The sequence below is a fragment of the Rattus norvegicus genome, chromosome 15 (genome assembly GCF_021556685.1).
Source record: "Rattus norvegicus strain SHRSP/BbbUtx chromosome 15, alternate assembly SHRSP_T2T, whole genome shotgun sequence".
Lineage (NCBI taxonomy): Eukaryota > Metazoa > Chordata > Mammalia > Rodentia > Muridae > Rattus > Rattus norvegicus.
The window spans coordinates 103,962,280-103,977,307 of record NC_141548.1 but is presented as its reverse complement, the minus strand read 5'-3'; the positions used below and the strand labels follow the sequence as shown (position 1 = coordinate 103,977,307).

General features: G+C 51.3%; 1 protein-coding gene across 5 annotated transcripts in view; it reads right to left on the bottom strand.

Moving 5' to 3' along the window:
- Farp1 (FERM, ARH/RhoGEF and pleckstrin domain protein 1) overlaps positions 1-15,028 on the bottom strand; it is a 238,217-nt gene that overhangs the window by 5,674 nt on the left and 217,515 nt on the right. For all 5 annotated transcript variants that reach the window (XM_087585903.1, XM_087585905.1, XM_087585904.1 and 2 more), the window contains 8 exon segments: positions 8,186-8,267; positions 4,996-5,233; positions 4,051-4,181; positions 2,676-2,744; positions 2,431-2,520; positions 1,796-1,878; positions 1,604-1,716; positions 1,013-1,179 (listed from right to left, as the gene is read on the bottom strand). In XM_087585903.1, the coding sequence (XP_087442029.1) occupies positions 1,013-1,179; positions 1,604-1,716; positions 1,796-1,878; positions 2,431-2,520; positions 2,676-2,744; positions 4,051-4,181; positions 4,996-5,233; positions 8,186-8,267 (973 nt within the window).

Sequence of the window (15,028 nt, the reverse complement as noted above, 5' to 3'; positions counted from 1 at the left end):
CAGTGTGATCACAGGACACAGGGCTAGATACTCACAGGAAAGGGAATGTGTATGGCAGTGCCAGGGTCTTGGCTGGGGCCCCCTGAAAATGTCTTGGGGACACAGCTCTAGTAGGAAACTGTGGAACACCATTCCAAGACTCTTTGGAGTATCCTAAGGAATGTGCGTGTACATCTCCAATCTCTAGATCAAAGAACCAACAAACCACTACCATCTTTGGCTCAGTCATGTGACATTAGGCGGCCCAGGCATGCCAAGAATTAGAACTTTGTACACTTTAAAGAACCGCTGGAGTCTTTTCTGTAGAAGCGCCCCCTCTTACCCCCTCGGGGCCAGAGTTGGAGACATTGAAGACATAGAAGGCACGGGCAGCCACACAACTGGAGGGGACCAGGGAGCCTCGTAGCAGCAAATGCTGTGGGGAGTGCAACAGGAGAGAACTTTGCTGTTCCCAAGCCTGCCAGGTCATGCAGTGGCTACTTTGAAGTGGGATGGAGAAAGGTCTAGAAGGTATGTGTAGTGATCCAGTGCAAGGCTTACCTTCAAAGCAACTTTTCAGGCACAAGTTACTGAACCCATCTAGCAACACCTGCCCTGGGGTCCCTTCTTGGATGTGTCCTGTGAACTGTAACCGTGCCCTGCTAGAAACACCTCGTCCCCTTTCAGACCTGGCTACCCCCTGGGTACCTTATTCCACAGCTGCCATGGTGTGTGGGGGGCTATTGGTTGGGTATAGGCTGTAGAGGAGCAGAATCTTGCCCTTGGCTGACTCCACAGAAAGAAAAGAAAATGTGGAGAACAAAGGAAGTGAGGAGGCTCACAGCGGCAGGAAGCCAGATGAGGGGGAGCCGTGCCACCCTGCCCCAGCTATAGGGTGGCTACAGCTCCTTATACCCTTAGGCTGGCTGTTCTGCTCCCTGCTGATCGCAGAAAGGCGCTCAGTGGCTGGGCAGAGGCTCCTAGGTAAGCTCGAGGCTGGAGGTGAAAGCTAGCTCAGGTCCCGTTTCCATACCTCCACGGCAATGCTGAAGTCCACCATGGAGACGCTGGTGCTGCGATGCCAGCACACGTGCACCATGGTGTTGCCACGGTGAGGGGCCTGGCGCTCCAGCGAGGTCCGAGAGGCGCTCAGGTCGTCTTCTGACTCCTGGTCAGCAGCTGTGGCTTCATCCGGGGACTCTGCAGGATAAAGGGCAGTACTGGTGTTTCTCTTCCCTAAGACCAGCCTGGAGTGATGGCAAGGCTGCAGGTAGGGACTCCCATTGTGGTCCTCCAAGGGACCTCCCAGAATCCCCCCTGCCCTGGCTGGGATCCTTCCTGTATGTAGACACCGGGCCTGCTTCCCCCTCTGTGAATACCGGCTATTACGGGGCAATGTTGGCTTGGAAGAGATGACACCCTGGTCTCTCTCATTCTCAGGAAGGATCTGCTTTTAGACAAGTTTCTTCTCCTTTAACACTGATCCCTAAAGCATGGATAGGAGGCCTCCCTGTTAAGGGTTCTGTGTATGGTGTTCTGTAAAGCAAAGCCCTTTTCTCTCTCTCGGGGGACAGTCCTTGTATGGCCTTGGGCTCTACCCGAAGGACACATCCACACCACTTACTGTTGTCAGGGGGGCTGCTGGCGAGGAGTTCGGGGGTGGGCCCATTGCTTTTCTCAGCCAGGTCAATGGCCATCTGGATGTCCTCCAGCCATTTTTCCATCTCTGATCGGGAACTGAAGACAGAGATGACATCGGCTTGTCAGACCACAGCCAGTCAAAGGCAGGCAGTAAGAGGTCAGGTTCAGTACTTACCTGGCGGCCACGATGATGGACTGCCGCTGGCCCCGCAGGGTCAGGCAGTGGGGTACGCCCCACTCCTCCTCACTCTCCTCGATCTGTGGAAGGAGAGTTTATCCAGTCACCGCTGGGCAGTACGCCAGGCACCTGGTGCATTTGTAGACACTCACCAAGCTGGCTACCAGACCAGTAAAGACAGAAGTCAGAGTGGGACTCAGGCGCCAGAGGAGCCGTTTCCACAGTCAGGGAGGACGCTCTAAGGCAGAACTCAGAAGGCCAAGGGACACTGCATTAACTCCTTTTGACAGCCCAAATACCTCCTCTCTCTCCACCTTCTGAGAAAGTTGACATAAGCCAGGTCCTTGTGCAGAGGCAGGTGCCCTGTGGATACCTGGTGACCTGGATAGTGTGGGGCCTGCCTACCGTCAACCTTGGTGAGGAAGATTGGCGTTTTCCTCACTGAATAGGCAGCTAGGACCAGCCGAGAGACAAGAAGGGCAAGCTCGTTTCATACGACCCACTCCCTCCCCGGACTCTACAAAGACCACCCTGTGGCCTCACATGGGCAGACGAGACCGTGTGTCCTTGCTAGTGGACTCCCCGAAGGATCTGCTCTTCACAATGGGGACATGCCCGCCCTGGACACTCACCGTCATGCCATAGAGCGGGAGCTGTCCGTGGACTTTAAACTGATTAGATGCCGTCAGTCCCCGGCTGGTATACAGCAAGACATCGTTGAACTAGGGGTACAAGCAGAAGCATGTGGGCCGGATGGGTCCCTCTTACCTCCCAGGTCCTCCCAGAGGAGTGGAGGAGGGCTAGCTTCAAGACCTTCCTTGCCCACTGGCAACATGGTCCTGGGACTGCCGAGGACAAACAGGCCTGCCCCACTCACCAGGAAGAACATGCGCTGTTGAAGCCCCTTCCCGGAGAGCTTGCTGAGGCTACCCAGGCGGATGAACTCCTGCAGAGCAGACGGACCTCAGTTTACTAGGAGGGTGAGAGTCTCGGTGGTGCCTGCGTTCTGGCCTCCTCAGCCCTCACCCTGCTCCATGACACTATACTGCTGAGCAGTGATCAGTGAGTGAGTGTGAGTGTGTGCGTGTGTGTGTGTGCGTGCGTGTGTGTGTGCTGTTCCCGGCCTCCTTGCTGTGAAGTCATGGCTAAGCGCCATCTCTCTCGTCCCCAGCAACCTTGGCGGCAGGCAGCCGGGGGACAGGGAGGATAGTACTGAGGGTGGAAGATCTTCCCCACGCTCAACAGTCGTGGTCTTTAGGGACCAGTAGCTGTCGAGTGTGAATGGCAATGCAACAGGATCTGAAGGGCTTTGCCTCTCCAGCCTTGCCTTTCTTGAACTCCAGATTCCCAAGAGCCTGTATCTCACAGGAGCAGGCATATCAGCAAACAGTGTTTTCAAGATGGGGTCTCTCTCTCTCTCTCTCCTTCCCCCCTCCCTCCTTCCTTTTTCTTTTTCTTTTTTTAAACACAAGGTTTCACCACATAGCCCTGGCTGGTCTAGAACTTGCTATATAGACTATCTGGTCTGAGTGGAGTGTGACGTCTGAAATCCTAGGTGAGGGAGGCAGGAGGACCAAGAGTTTGAGAGCAGCCTGGGGTAGAGATCAGGGGCCGAGCGTGCCCAGGACCGGGCTGGGGCAGGCTATGAACACAGCCACCCATCCCGTAGAGAACCAGGTAGAGTGTCATAAATGATTGAATGATTATGTCTCCTGAATGATGGCTCCCCCTGCCCCCAAGGAGCTTAACAGAACAAATGTGGGCTACTTCCTATCTCCCCATCCCCTCTGGGCTGGAAAGAATGTGCAACATTAGTCACACAAACCCTGAGTGAGTTTCCGACATGGCGTCAGCAGGGCAAGGGTGTTAACAGTGTAATCAAACACAGCTTGTCCATAACTGTTCATCCCATGGAGCTCGGACCGTGTGTGTGTGTGTGTGTGTGTGTGTGTGTGTGTGTGTGTGTGAGAGAGAGAGAGAGAGAGAGAGAGAGAGAGAGAGACAGAGAGAGAGAGAGAGAGAGAGAGACAGAGACAGAGACAGAGACAGAGACAGACATAGTATTGGACCCTAAGCTTTCTCTGTCTTTGCAATGTATGTGTCTGGAGGAATGGGCCAGGGAGGGCGGGACATAATTAAGCACATTAACCAATCAGGAAGCCAGAGCTAAGTGAGTGACTGCTGGCACACACAGCAGCCAGCTTAGCCTTCCAGCCCTTACTCTCTGACATTACCCAACACCTTGTGCCTACCCTTCCTGGGATCACAAGATTGTCAATGCCAATCAGATCCTTCTTGAGCTCATGCAGCTTCTGGAAGTTCTCCATCTTGATCATGGTACCGTGCAGCTGTGCCACCATCTCTGTGATCTCTGCCAGCGCAGCTGAGGAAGGGAAACAGGCTGCAGCTTAGCGCAGACGGGACCTGCAGCCAGGCCCTCAGGACGCACTTACCCCAGGATGTTTTGCCTCAGCCAGTGTGCCACGCTCCACCCTCAGACATTACTACACAGTTTGGTCCAACAGACATTTGCTGGGCATCCACTGGTCAGCAGGATGGGAGGAAGCTCAGCGGGGGAAAAAGGGTGTCTTAGCCCCATGGTGCTCATGCACAGAGGTGCCCAGGGGCAGGCTCTTCACCGGTTGGTCTCTGTATCCTGGTCCCCGATCAGCCAGGCTGCCTTACGTCTTAACAGGTAACACTCGAGCCCATTTAACTTTTAAGGACGAACGAGTCCCACTAGTAACTAGAGAAACAGAATGCAAACTGGCCAGGCCTGCAAAGGGGTCCCAAACCCTGCCCTGCGGTTGACTTGCTCAAAGCTGGGAGAGGCCTTTAGCCATCTCATCCTGGCACAGCTGATGGTAATGCCAGTGGTGTGAGACAAGATGGGAGAGAGCAGCATTTAGGCAGAGGTCAAGGCGCCTGCCCTGGGTCCCCACAGTGGGCCTGTGGTGGGAGTACTGAGTCTCAAACAGGCAGGTAGGTTGGGTACAAAGACAGGGTGTGTTCTATCAGGGAAGAAGACAAAGTATTCTACCAGCATCACCTTCCCATGGGGAGATCAGCTGGAACCATCACACAGGATGGAACCCTGGGATGCTACAACATTAAATGGCCCAGAGGCCCCCAGTAAGATAGCATCCCGCTGTGGGCACGCAAGCACAGTGGCGTGGGTGGTGTGCATGCATCCTTACCTCTGCAGTCCCTGAAGTCGGCATGGTTCGGAGGGTGATGCTTGCACAGCCTCTCCAGGACCTGCTTGTAGTGCATGAGCCGGTGCAGCGGGCGCAGGAGGAAGGTGTTGAGCGGCAGGTAACACACCTTCTGCAACTCGAAGTCTCGGCAGAAGTGTTCCAGCCGCCGGGAGCCCTTGATGGAGGTCTCCAGGGCCTCCAAGGCCTCGCTGTGCTTCCAGAGGTGGGCCGCCAGGTGCTTAGGGAGGAAGCAGATGGTCGTGTCAGCACGTGCCCACCGGCGTGAGTGTGAGAACTGAGGAAACCTTTGCACCCGTGGTTTTTACACGTTTTAGTTCTTGCATGTTGCTACTTTATTATTTCAATGAGCTACTAAGCAGGACACAGAAGACTCCATGAAGACAGTGACTAGTTTAAGACACACCTACATTAGGAAATGGATGAGCTACGGGAGGAGTTTCAGAGCCTAAATGTTCTCTGGAAAATTAGAGGCAGTGCAGGGTGGGCTTGCGAGGCCAGGCTCTACTTTCTCTGTGTGCACTTTCAAGTGCCTTGGGCATATGTGGGCTGATGCTGGCAGGTGGGTAGTTTACGTTGTGGGCCGGAGACCACGTACTGCAGAAAGACCTGACTGTCATAGGGGGGATAAAACCATAGGCTAGGCTGTCCTGGTCATGTTATATTCAGTGACACGTTCTGACACGGTGACAGCACTGTGCAGAGCTCAGCTGAACTCAACACACACAGTGAGGGCACATGCTCCTGTGCACTGGCCAGAGAGCCAGCTGAAGAGCCAGCTTAGCATGTGCAAATACAGACTGGTGCCTGGGGGAGGGGGTGGGGCAGCAAAGCCACAGAGAGCAGGCATTGCTGCTAACCCAGGATGCTACATTTCTAAAACGGTCTGCTGCTTCCCTCCACGCTTCCTAAGAATTCTTTAATACCAACAATAAAGACCAGAATAAAACAAGATGATCAAACAAACCCCATGCGACTGAACGAGCTCCCCACAGACTATTTTTGTTTGGCTTGCACAGAGCCCCACACTGCAAATCCTTGCGGTTAGCATGGTGCTGAAATGCCATAGAGGCTGGGGAGGCTGGCCGAGCAGAAAATGTCGGACCATGGCCTAAGGGCCGCAGTACCTAGCACAGAAGGTATATTTCTAGTTGTCCATGCCGGTTAATGGAGAAGGCAGAATTAGCAGCTTTTGGTGGAAGGGCAGTGGGGGGTCCTTGGCAATCAGGGCTGAGAAGGCCACGTGGTGGCTGGTGATGCCCCTGGGAGTGGGAGGAAGGGACATACGAGTCTCCCCCACCACTCCTGAATCCTGCAGCTATGCCCCAGGTAAGTGAGAGCTAGAGTGGTCTGAGAAAATGTGGCTGGAGAAGAGCCATCTCAGGATTGGCCAGTGACTGGGGTACAGCTCTCAAGTCAGACCATGGAAGAAAGAAGCTAGCTGGTCAGGCTTCATCTGTACCATTTAACCCCAGGATACTCTGCAGAAGATAAAACTGAATCTGTGAGAGACCCAGTGGCAGGCACAGAGAGCTTAGCTCAGATAAGGACGTATTCTCACAGCCCAGGCTGGCCTCAAGCTTGAGGTCTTCCTGCCTTGGCCCCCTGAGCAGCTGGGATCAGAGGACAGTGCCGACAGGTCCACAGGCATCGATTAAAAGGACTCTGTATGACGTGGGACTTTTCTTCACACTCGGAATGTCTGGAACCAAGAGTGAGCCCCAAGCGGGTAGAGGCCGAGACAGTGGTGATACTGCAACGCTGCTTCATCAATCTTAGCTGTATTAGTTACATCAGTGGAAAATATTAAGAATAGTGAAAACCATGAGTGTTGTGGGGGAGGATGGACCCTATACACACTGTACTGAAAAAAACAAAATATATTTTTAAAAGGCTCCTACAGATATAAAGATGCCCGTTCTTCTAACCCCGAGTTCTGTGCACCCACCTCACAGGGCTAAGACGTGGCTGTGGGACTTGCCAGGGTATGCTTGCCTTCCTGGATTGATTCCTTACTTCGCAATCTAACGCAGTCTCTCTCTGATGCTGCCCCACACTGCAGCACGGTGTGCTTTAGATATGGTCAAACACGGATGCTTCAGGGTCTACTGAGTTACACGCTAATCTTCATTAAGAAAGTGGGGAGGGCTGAGGACGTGGTGGTGAAGGAGAGTGCTTTGTGATGTGAAATGAGGCTTTAGGTTCAACCTTACACAGCACCATGAACATGCATGTACACACACGCACACACATATCATGCACACACACGCACACACACATATCATGCACATATCATGTATACACACGCGCACATATATCATGCACATACATGCACACACGCACACATACACACCCCATACATACCCACCATATACATCACACACACCCTCTACACCCCATAACAACACACCACACACACACAACTGCACCCCACACAAAGCAGGAAGTTGACAAGAAATGTCTTGAGCAGCTCTTCATCTCAACACAGACAAATGGAATAAATTCAAGCCTCACAGAAGTGTGGGTGCCCTCCTGCATAGTAGGTCCTCTTTACCACAGACAGCTGGCTGCACCACAATGGTGGTAACGCATGTGGCTGCCTTCTTAGGGATCATTCCTTTCCTGGGACAGTTATCAGGGACTGAGGGACCAGCGTGCCCCAGCTGCTGAGATTTGACATATCTTAAAAAACGCAAACACAGGTGTGTTCAGCAGACAAGCAAAGCCTTCTGGGCATTACAGGCATCACTGATGTGTCCAAATGGACAAGTAATAGTCTTAGACAACACTAGGAGAGGATTGTGGGTTAATGTGCCTTAGCTCTCTTGGGTACACTTACATTGTAGACGCTGCTGTTTGGGTTTGAAGACACGGAATTTACTAGAAGGCCTAGATAGTCTGGCATCTAGGGCTTGGTCGCACAGTCAAAACGACTGAGGAAACATTCAGCAGAAGCATTGTCTGCGTCGTGGCTAAGGTCGTGAGTGATCTGTGTATAAGTCAATGCCCATGGCTTATCTGTAGTGCAGAGCTTGTGAACCAGAGAGAGGTTATGCTTTCCCCAGTAACGTGAATAGAAAGGTGAATGGTCGGACTGTGTGGTCACCCCTGGGTGCTTTGTCAAGCTTGACAGGTCAGGTGACTGGTACCCCCTCACCCCCACCCTGCTCACCTTCATGCCCTGAATGTTCTTCAGCATGACGTCCCCGATTCTTTGGTAATCTCCTCTGATGTGGGCGTTTGAGCGGCCTTCCCTGGGGCAGAGAGGTGGACACGCAGAGTTAGCAATGAGACACCCACTTGGATGTCTCTCTTCCGATCGCCAATCTGGATTTCTACCCAGTGGTTCCTATGTATTTTTCTGGGGAGCATTAAGTGCTGAAAGACTTCTAAGTTCGCCCCTGGTTCAGTAGAGAATTCCTCTACTATCCAGGCATGATTCCAGCACTTGGGAAGCTATGGTAGGAGGGTTGTGAATTCAAGGCCAGCCTGAGCTGTACGGTAAGACCCTGTCTCAAAAACCAAACCAACAAGAGATCTCCATTTGTTTTACAAAGAGAACCATGGTTGGGTCTGATGGAAATAATTGTTTCCTTCTACACATGGGTCATGAGGTCAGTCAGCATAAATGACACTTGCACCAGTTGGCTTATGAACTGATTCCACCCATGGGACCGAGAGACACTCACAGGGAGCAAGACACCGCCCCCAAATCAGGGACTCTGTTCCCAAGAACCAGAAGCAATTGACCTCCTGTAGGACCCTAACCCTAACCCCTAAGGAAGGAACATTGTGACTGAGGACTGTCAGGAGATCCATTCCTGGAGTGGGAGGGGCAGATGACAGAGTGGCAGGATGGGTGGCCAATTGGAGTGGGCGTGGGGCCCTCCCTCACACACACACAGGCCACAGAAAGTGAACAGGTCTCTAGAGCACTAGGGTACAGTGCCTCAACAGGCATTCCTAACTCAGGGCTCAACTAGCAAAGAGAGAATGGTAGTGTATTTGCTGACCATTGCCCTGTGAGCACAAAGTTGAGCGGCAAGCTGTATCTTTGTCATTTTATCTCTAGCTGAGGTACACAGAAACTTGCTTGTCATGAGGCCATGAGCTTGCACTTGGCTGTGGCAGTTTAGTCTCGAGGGCTACACTTGTACCGCATGTTCACCTCCTAATTTAGTGGTAGGAATGGAGTAATAACCTAGGCATACCCTGACATCCCCTGGTAAGGCTAGCCAGAGGCAACTTATAGGCAAGAGACAAGCTAAACAAGAGAAATGCTAAGAACCAGGCACGGGATGTCAGACTGAATGCAAGTGCTGCCCAGAGAGAGAGAAAACAACACAACAACAACAACGAGGAGGACAAAACAGTGTCGGGGAGCCGAGGTTTACAGAGATCTGGGAGCTCCTGATCCTCCAGCAGCGAGGAGAGATTTCTGTGGGGGGCATGTGAAGCCTCTATCTGTGGCTCACCAGGGATCTGCGGGGAACCAGAGTAGGGGTAGGCAGGGTGTGCACAGTCCTCATAAATCAGGTTCAGGAGCAGTCACATCTGCAGACTAGAAACCCTCTGCCCCAGGTCTTGACAGCGCCACTCACCGGCACTACTGAACCCGTTCAGATGTGGCATGGAGCACACATGACACAGAGAGCGTTGAGGCAGTGTGAGGGTGTACCTGCTGTGCTCCCCAACCTTTCAAGCCTTCAAGCTCCATCCTTCCTCCTGGCTGCCGTAACTACCATGCTTTCTCTCCTCTCTACTTAAACCCCGATTCTCCCCCCCCCCCCGCGCCCACCCTTCTGCTTACAAGAGGAACCCCCTTTGCTGCCGCTCTTCTGGCTGCTCCCAAGATGGCTGTGTCCTTTGAGGCTCCATAAAGAGTCACCCTCCCTTTCTGCTCTCTCCTCCGACATCCAGGTTCTCCTCTGCTACTCTCGGCTTCAATCCACAATGCCAATTCTATAAGTTACTGTTCTTCAAGCCTGCTGACTCAGGGGTGCATGTTTCTCAGACCTTTAGATGACCTGCTGGGGCCAACAGGACGCCCCTGGCAATCCTTGGCTTAGTGCTAAATCCTGTAAGGCCTGCTCACTATCCCCTCTCTCCCTGTGAATCTATGCTGTCTCTGGCATTTTGGGTTATTAAAATGGCTGGTGAGTATAACATGTGGCCATTTTGCCAATCCTGTTCTGGTTGATAATTTAATGATGGTTGCTCCACCTATCTATACACACTTGACGAAAGGAGGGAACTGGCTTCACAGGAAGTTTCTGCCTGAGGGACACCATCTGGTGGTCAGAGGTGTTCCTGCTGCACCCTCACCAGGGTGCCTCATTAGAATTGCAAAGTTCTCCCCACCCCAACACCTTTCATACTGGTCCAAGAAGATGTTCTGTCAAAAGAAGACCCTTCTGCTACGCCAGATGGTCAGGCTCTTCACGAAATGGCACATACCCACCGAACAGAGGGGAGACACAGCTCACCCTGAGAGTTCCCGGAATCTACATGGATGGCCCAGAGTTTGCAGACAGGCAGACCATTTCGTGGCGGAGGTTCAAAGAATTCGAGTTAGCTGTTTCCAGGACAGTGGTTTGGGCTGAATGGGCAGGGATAGATCCAGGCGTCTACTAAAACAAGAACTTCCTCCTGCATGGCTTAATAACAGTCCATGACAAAATCAAGTATGTGCAGGGAAGGGTAAGGGGGTGGGGTGGGGCGGCAAGCTTAATACCTTCCCTCCCGCCATTAGAGGTGTGATCTCAAACTTGTGGGGATCCTTCTGCCTCCCTCAGCTCTCCAGGTTCCCAGCACAATGACAATGACACAATGACAATGACAACAATGAAATAACGTGGGGAGTCAAGGTTTACAGAGATCTGGGAGCTCCTGATCCTCCAGCAGCAAGGAGAGATTTACTTAAATCTGTTTACTTAAAAAATGCACTGGTATTAAGACCTTCAACAGGGGACTTCCTTCTTGTGTCTTCTTGCTGTCAGAACACATTGTCTCTGTCTCTCTGTCTCTCTGTCTCTCTGTCTCTCTGTCTCTCTCTCTCTCTCTCACACACACACACACACACACACACACACACACACCCCTGGATTCTTACTGTAGAGACAACACTGGGTGTGAAGTACTAATCAGTCCAAATGCAGCAGGAAGGCAAATCTGCAGGGCATTAGGTCTGGGTGATGTCATGGGAATAGGCTGCAGCTGTCTAGAGCTCTGCACAGCATAGCACATCTGTCTGCCCTGCCTTCCCACATCAGATAGAGCCCTGAGGCAGAGGGTCCAAACCCAGGGCAAGCCCACGGGACTGGGAACAAGCCTCAAAGTCTTGCTGCCTCACGAGGAATTCTCCAAGTCGACACGTCTAAGGCATTTATCTTACTAAGAACGGCCCGAAGGTCATTTTATTATCAAGAACATGAAAAAGTAATTATAACTTGTCCAGAACATCCTCTGGATGTTAACCCCAGAAGAAAAGGGTCCTTGTTTAGAAGGCAGGGCCATGTATTTGCTGTCTGGATAATTACTGCACTGTAACAGCCAAAAATTCTTTTGACAATTTCACTTAGGAAAACCATGATCCACACAATGTGATTAATTTACTTCCAGGAACGTCTATGTGTGGCCTCACGTGCAATGTCTACAATGGGTACACATGGAGACAAATAGCATGCATTTTTGGGTTTTCTGGTCCTGAAGGAACACTTGGACCCTTGTGAGCTGGTCAGTCACTTGGCAGTGGATGGAACAGGAAGGAAAGAGAAAGAAAAGGGCATGAAAGCCATCAATCACCAGTGGGCAAGCCCAACTCACAGTAAGGCTCCCTGGGTCGGAAGCTTATCTCCCAGCAGCCCTCACAGGGACAGACAGACAGATACTGCAGGAGCTGCTGGGAAAGCCTGTTAGAATAAGTGGACCTTGGTTCTCCTGCTCAAATCCCAACCTAGGTTCAATACACAATCCACTCAGAACCTGGAATGAGGTGTCTCGTAGCATGCCAATGGCCTGTCGCCATGCCTCCCAGTTCTCCATCGAGGGTACAGGAGGACTAGCTCTGAGGACCAGGTTGGAGACTCCTTACCAGTGAGAGCAGGGAAGGACTCACTCTGTGTCTCGAGTAACCCAGTGCAGATCTAAGCATGTCCATAACCCCAGTCCCCTCTTGTAACAAAAGGTCTATGATTAAAAAAAAAGCTTGCTTCCTGCCTCGAAGCAGGAAGGGCCTTCGAGAATGAGGGGCAGGGTATTCAGTATTCAAATCAAAATCTGACTGGACTCAAAGGGCCAAGGTCTCCTCTGGGCCTAAGTAGGATTTTCATCTTTAAACCAGGGCAGTCTTTTAGCGTATCCCACCCAGGCCTGCTGTGAAAGCTGACTGGATATAAAGGACCATTCTGCTTGTTTTCTGAGGCTTTGTGAGGGTGAGAGAAAGTGATTGAGACAGCATATAGCCAGCTCAGACAGGGTAAGGGGAGCCAGCTTGCAGCCACCTGCAATACCATGAGTGTGAGTGGAGTCGGTGTGCAGGCAGGGGCAGTGCCATGAGCTACACGCCTTGATGAGTCTATCTCTAGACAGCTTCTCTGTCTACCTCGGAGGTGGGGGTAGCTGTGTGTAACATTTTGCAAGTCATCTCGGACATGAAATTTCAAAGTTGGGTGGAATGTCCACCTTCCCAAGGTGGAATCCAGGTGACTTTCTCTGAGTGTGTTTGAACAGCTGAGTAAACGGAACTGTGCTTTCAAAAGAAAAAAAAAAAGTGTCTCAGCCACGTCATTAGAACTCATCATAGAACTCAACAAACCAGTTACGGTCTTGAGGAAGGTGAAAGGTGGCTTTGGCTGGTCTGGCGTAGCCCTGGCCTCAACCTTCTGCTTGGGTTTGTTTGCATAGCCCAGAGGGACAAGAGTGTTGGCAGACTGGGGATGGCTGAAACATTCCAGAAAACCTTCTGACGTGATTTCTGCCCTGGGTTTTCCCACCGTTGACAGTCCCCCGTGGGCACGCCAAGGGTTGAACCACACATGTACCAAGTCTGAGGAACCTCTGATACGGAGAAAACTTTCTATTTTTTTCTTTTAACAGTGATAATGGCACCTGATTTAATTCCAGTACTCTGAAGGCAAGGCAGGGGAATCCCTGTGAGTTTCAGGCCAGGCCAGCTTAATCTACAGAACAAGTCCCAGGAAAAAACAAACAAACAAACAAACAAACAAACAAACAAAAAAAACCAAAACCAAACCAAATCAAAACAGGAGAAAACCCCCAAAGCTAGAAAATAGCAGGGAATAAAACCTACAGTTTGACACCAGAACACGATGCAACTAGAGATGAGAGAGCGGGGCCTGCACAGGGAAATCTATCATGCTAGCAAACCTAAGAGTATTCAAATTCAGTTTACTTTTTAGAAAGCTCAGGTTGGGCTGGGAGATGGCGTAGTGGGAGAAGTCAGTGGCTGCCAAGCCTGAAGTTTCATTCCTGGGTCCCATTTTTTTGTTTGTTTGTTTGTTGTTTTTTTGTTGTTCTTGTTTTTAAAGCAGGAAGAGACTACTTACGTCTGCCCATCCCAGCATGCCCGTGGCAAGATGGGAGGTGCAGGCAGCAGGATCACCCGGAAGCGTGTGGGCCAGTTAGCCCAGAGTGTGCAACACAACAGAAATAAGAGACCCCACTGCAGCAAAATGGAAGGGGAGAACCAACCCGTTATCCTCTGACCTGCACACGCCAACCCACACCTACATACCACACATGTATACAAGATCAAATTAAAGATCCAAACCCATCAGCTTTCCTCGTTTCTGTGTGGGCATACTATGTGAGGCTGGCTACCAACACTTGGTCTTTAAATGTATGACGCAGTATGCAGTCTTGTAAGGAGTATTTTCCCGCTCACGGTTTACAGGTGAGCGAGTACCGTCAGCGTCGGACAGCTGGATGTCTACCTAAGTGATCGATGCCAGGGCACTGTCAATGTGTGCTAGCACCGTGTTTTCCAACAGCCATTTTCCTGGTCCCTAAATTTGTTTCCTAACGACCTTAATTAACATCAGCCAACCTGTGTTTCCCATGTCATCATATATAAAAAGCATAAAACCTTTACCTAAACTTTCTGTCTGTCTGTCTGTCTGTCGTCTATAATTGTGTAAACTCCCTTCCTAATAAACTCAACTGTAGCCCCTTCTTCTCGTGGACTGTGTCCAGGCCATGGCTGCCTGCTTTATGTAGGCATCGCTGTCCCTTGTGCCCTCCAAAGCCAGGCTCTCTGGGACACTGGACCCTCCCGTGCCATCTGTGAGCAAAGCCCAACACACTTACTCCATCCATCAGCCTCTTGACCCTACCACAGAATGCTGGGGACGAGCTACTCGTGAAGAAAAGATTTACAGAGCCCACTCCTGGTTCACGCAGCCCCATGGCATTTCGAGTTGGGCATGAAGGCAGGTGGTAATGGTGTGACTGCTTGTTGTGACAAGCACTCACAATGCAAACCAGGAACCCGAGGGGACTGGCACCGACCCATAATCTCCCTTGGTGCCCTCCTCCTGAAAGCTGGATGGGTCCCCTCTAAGAGCTAATTTTGGGATCAATCCTTTAATGAACTGAACCACAGTCTGTCTCCTTCACACATGGAACTTGTCACACTGGTACAGAGGATAAAGAAGTGCAATTTGATTCACTCTGTGAAACGCAAACCATAGAATCCTACCTTCATCCTACCTTCACTATTTTCCATTTACTGGGTAGGGGTGTCAGCTGTTCCCTAGAAGCAGTTACCCTAAGAAGTACCTGAGAAATAAAAATTTCAGGGTTTCAACCCTAAAGTCCAAACTAAACAGGGCTGACAGGAGCCTAGAATCTGCATTCTTCAAATCCTTCCATGGCCTTCAAGCGTGGCCAGGGACGGAGTTTGCACCATGGATAACTACTTTCTGGAATGGACAGGCGCCCTCTGCTGGAGGGACCTAGAGTTGCATCACTCCCCACTAAGGAGCTGCTCTGCTGG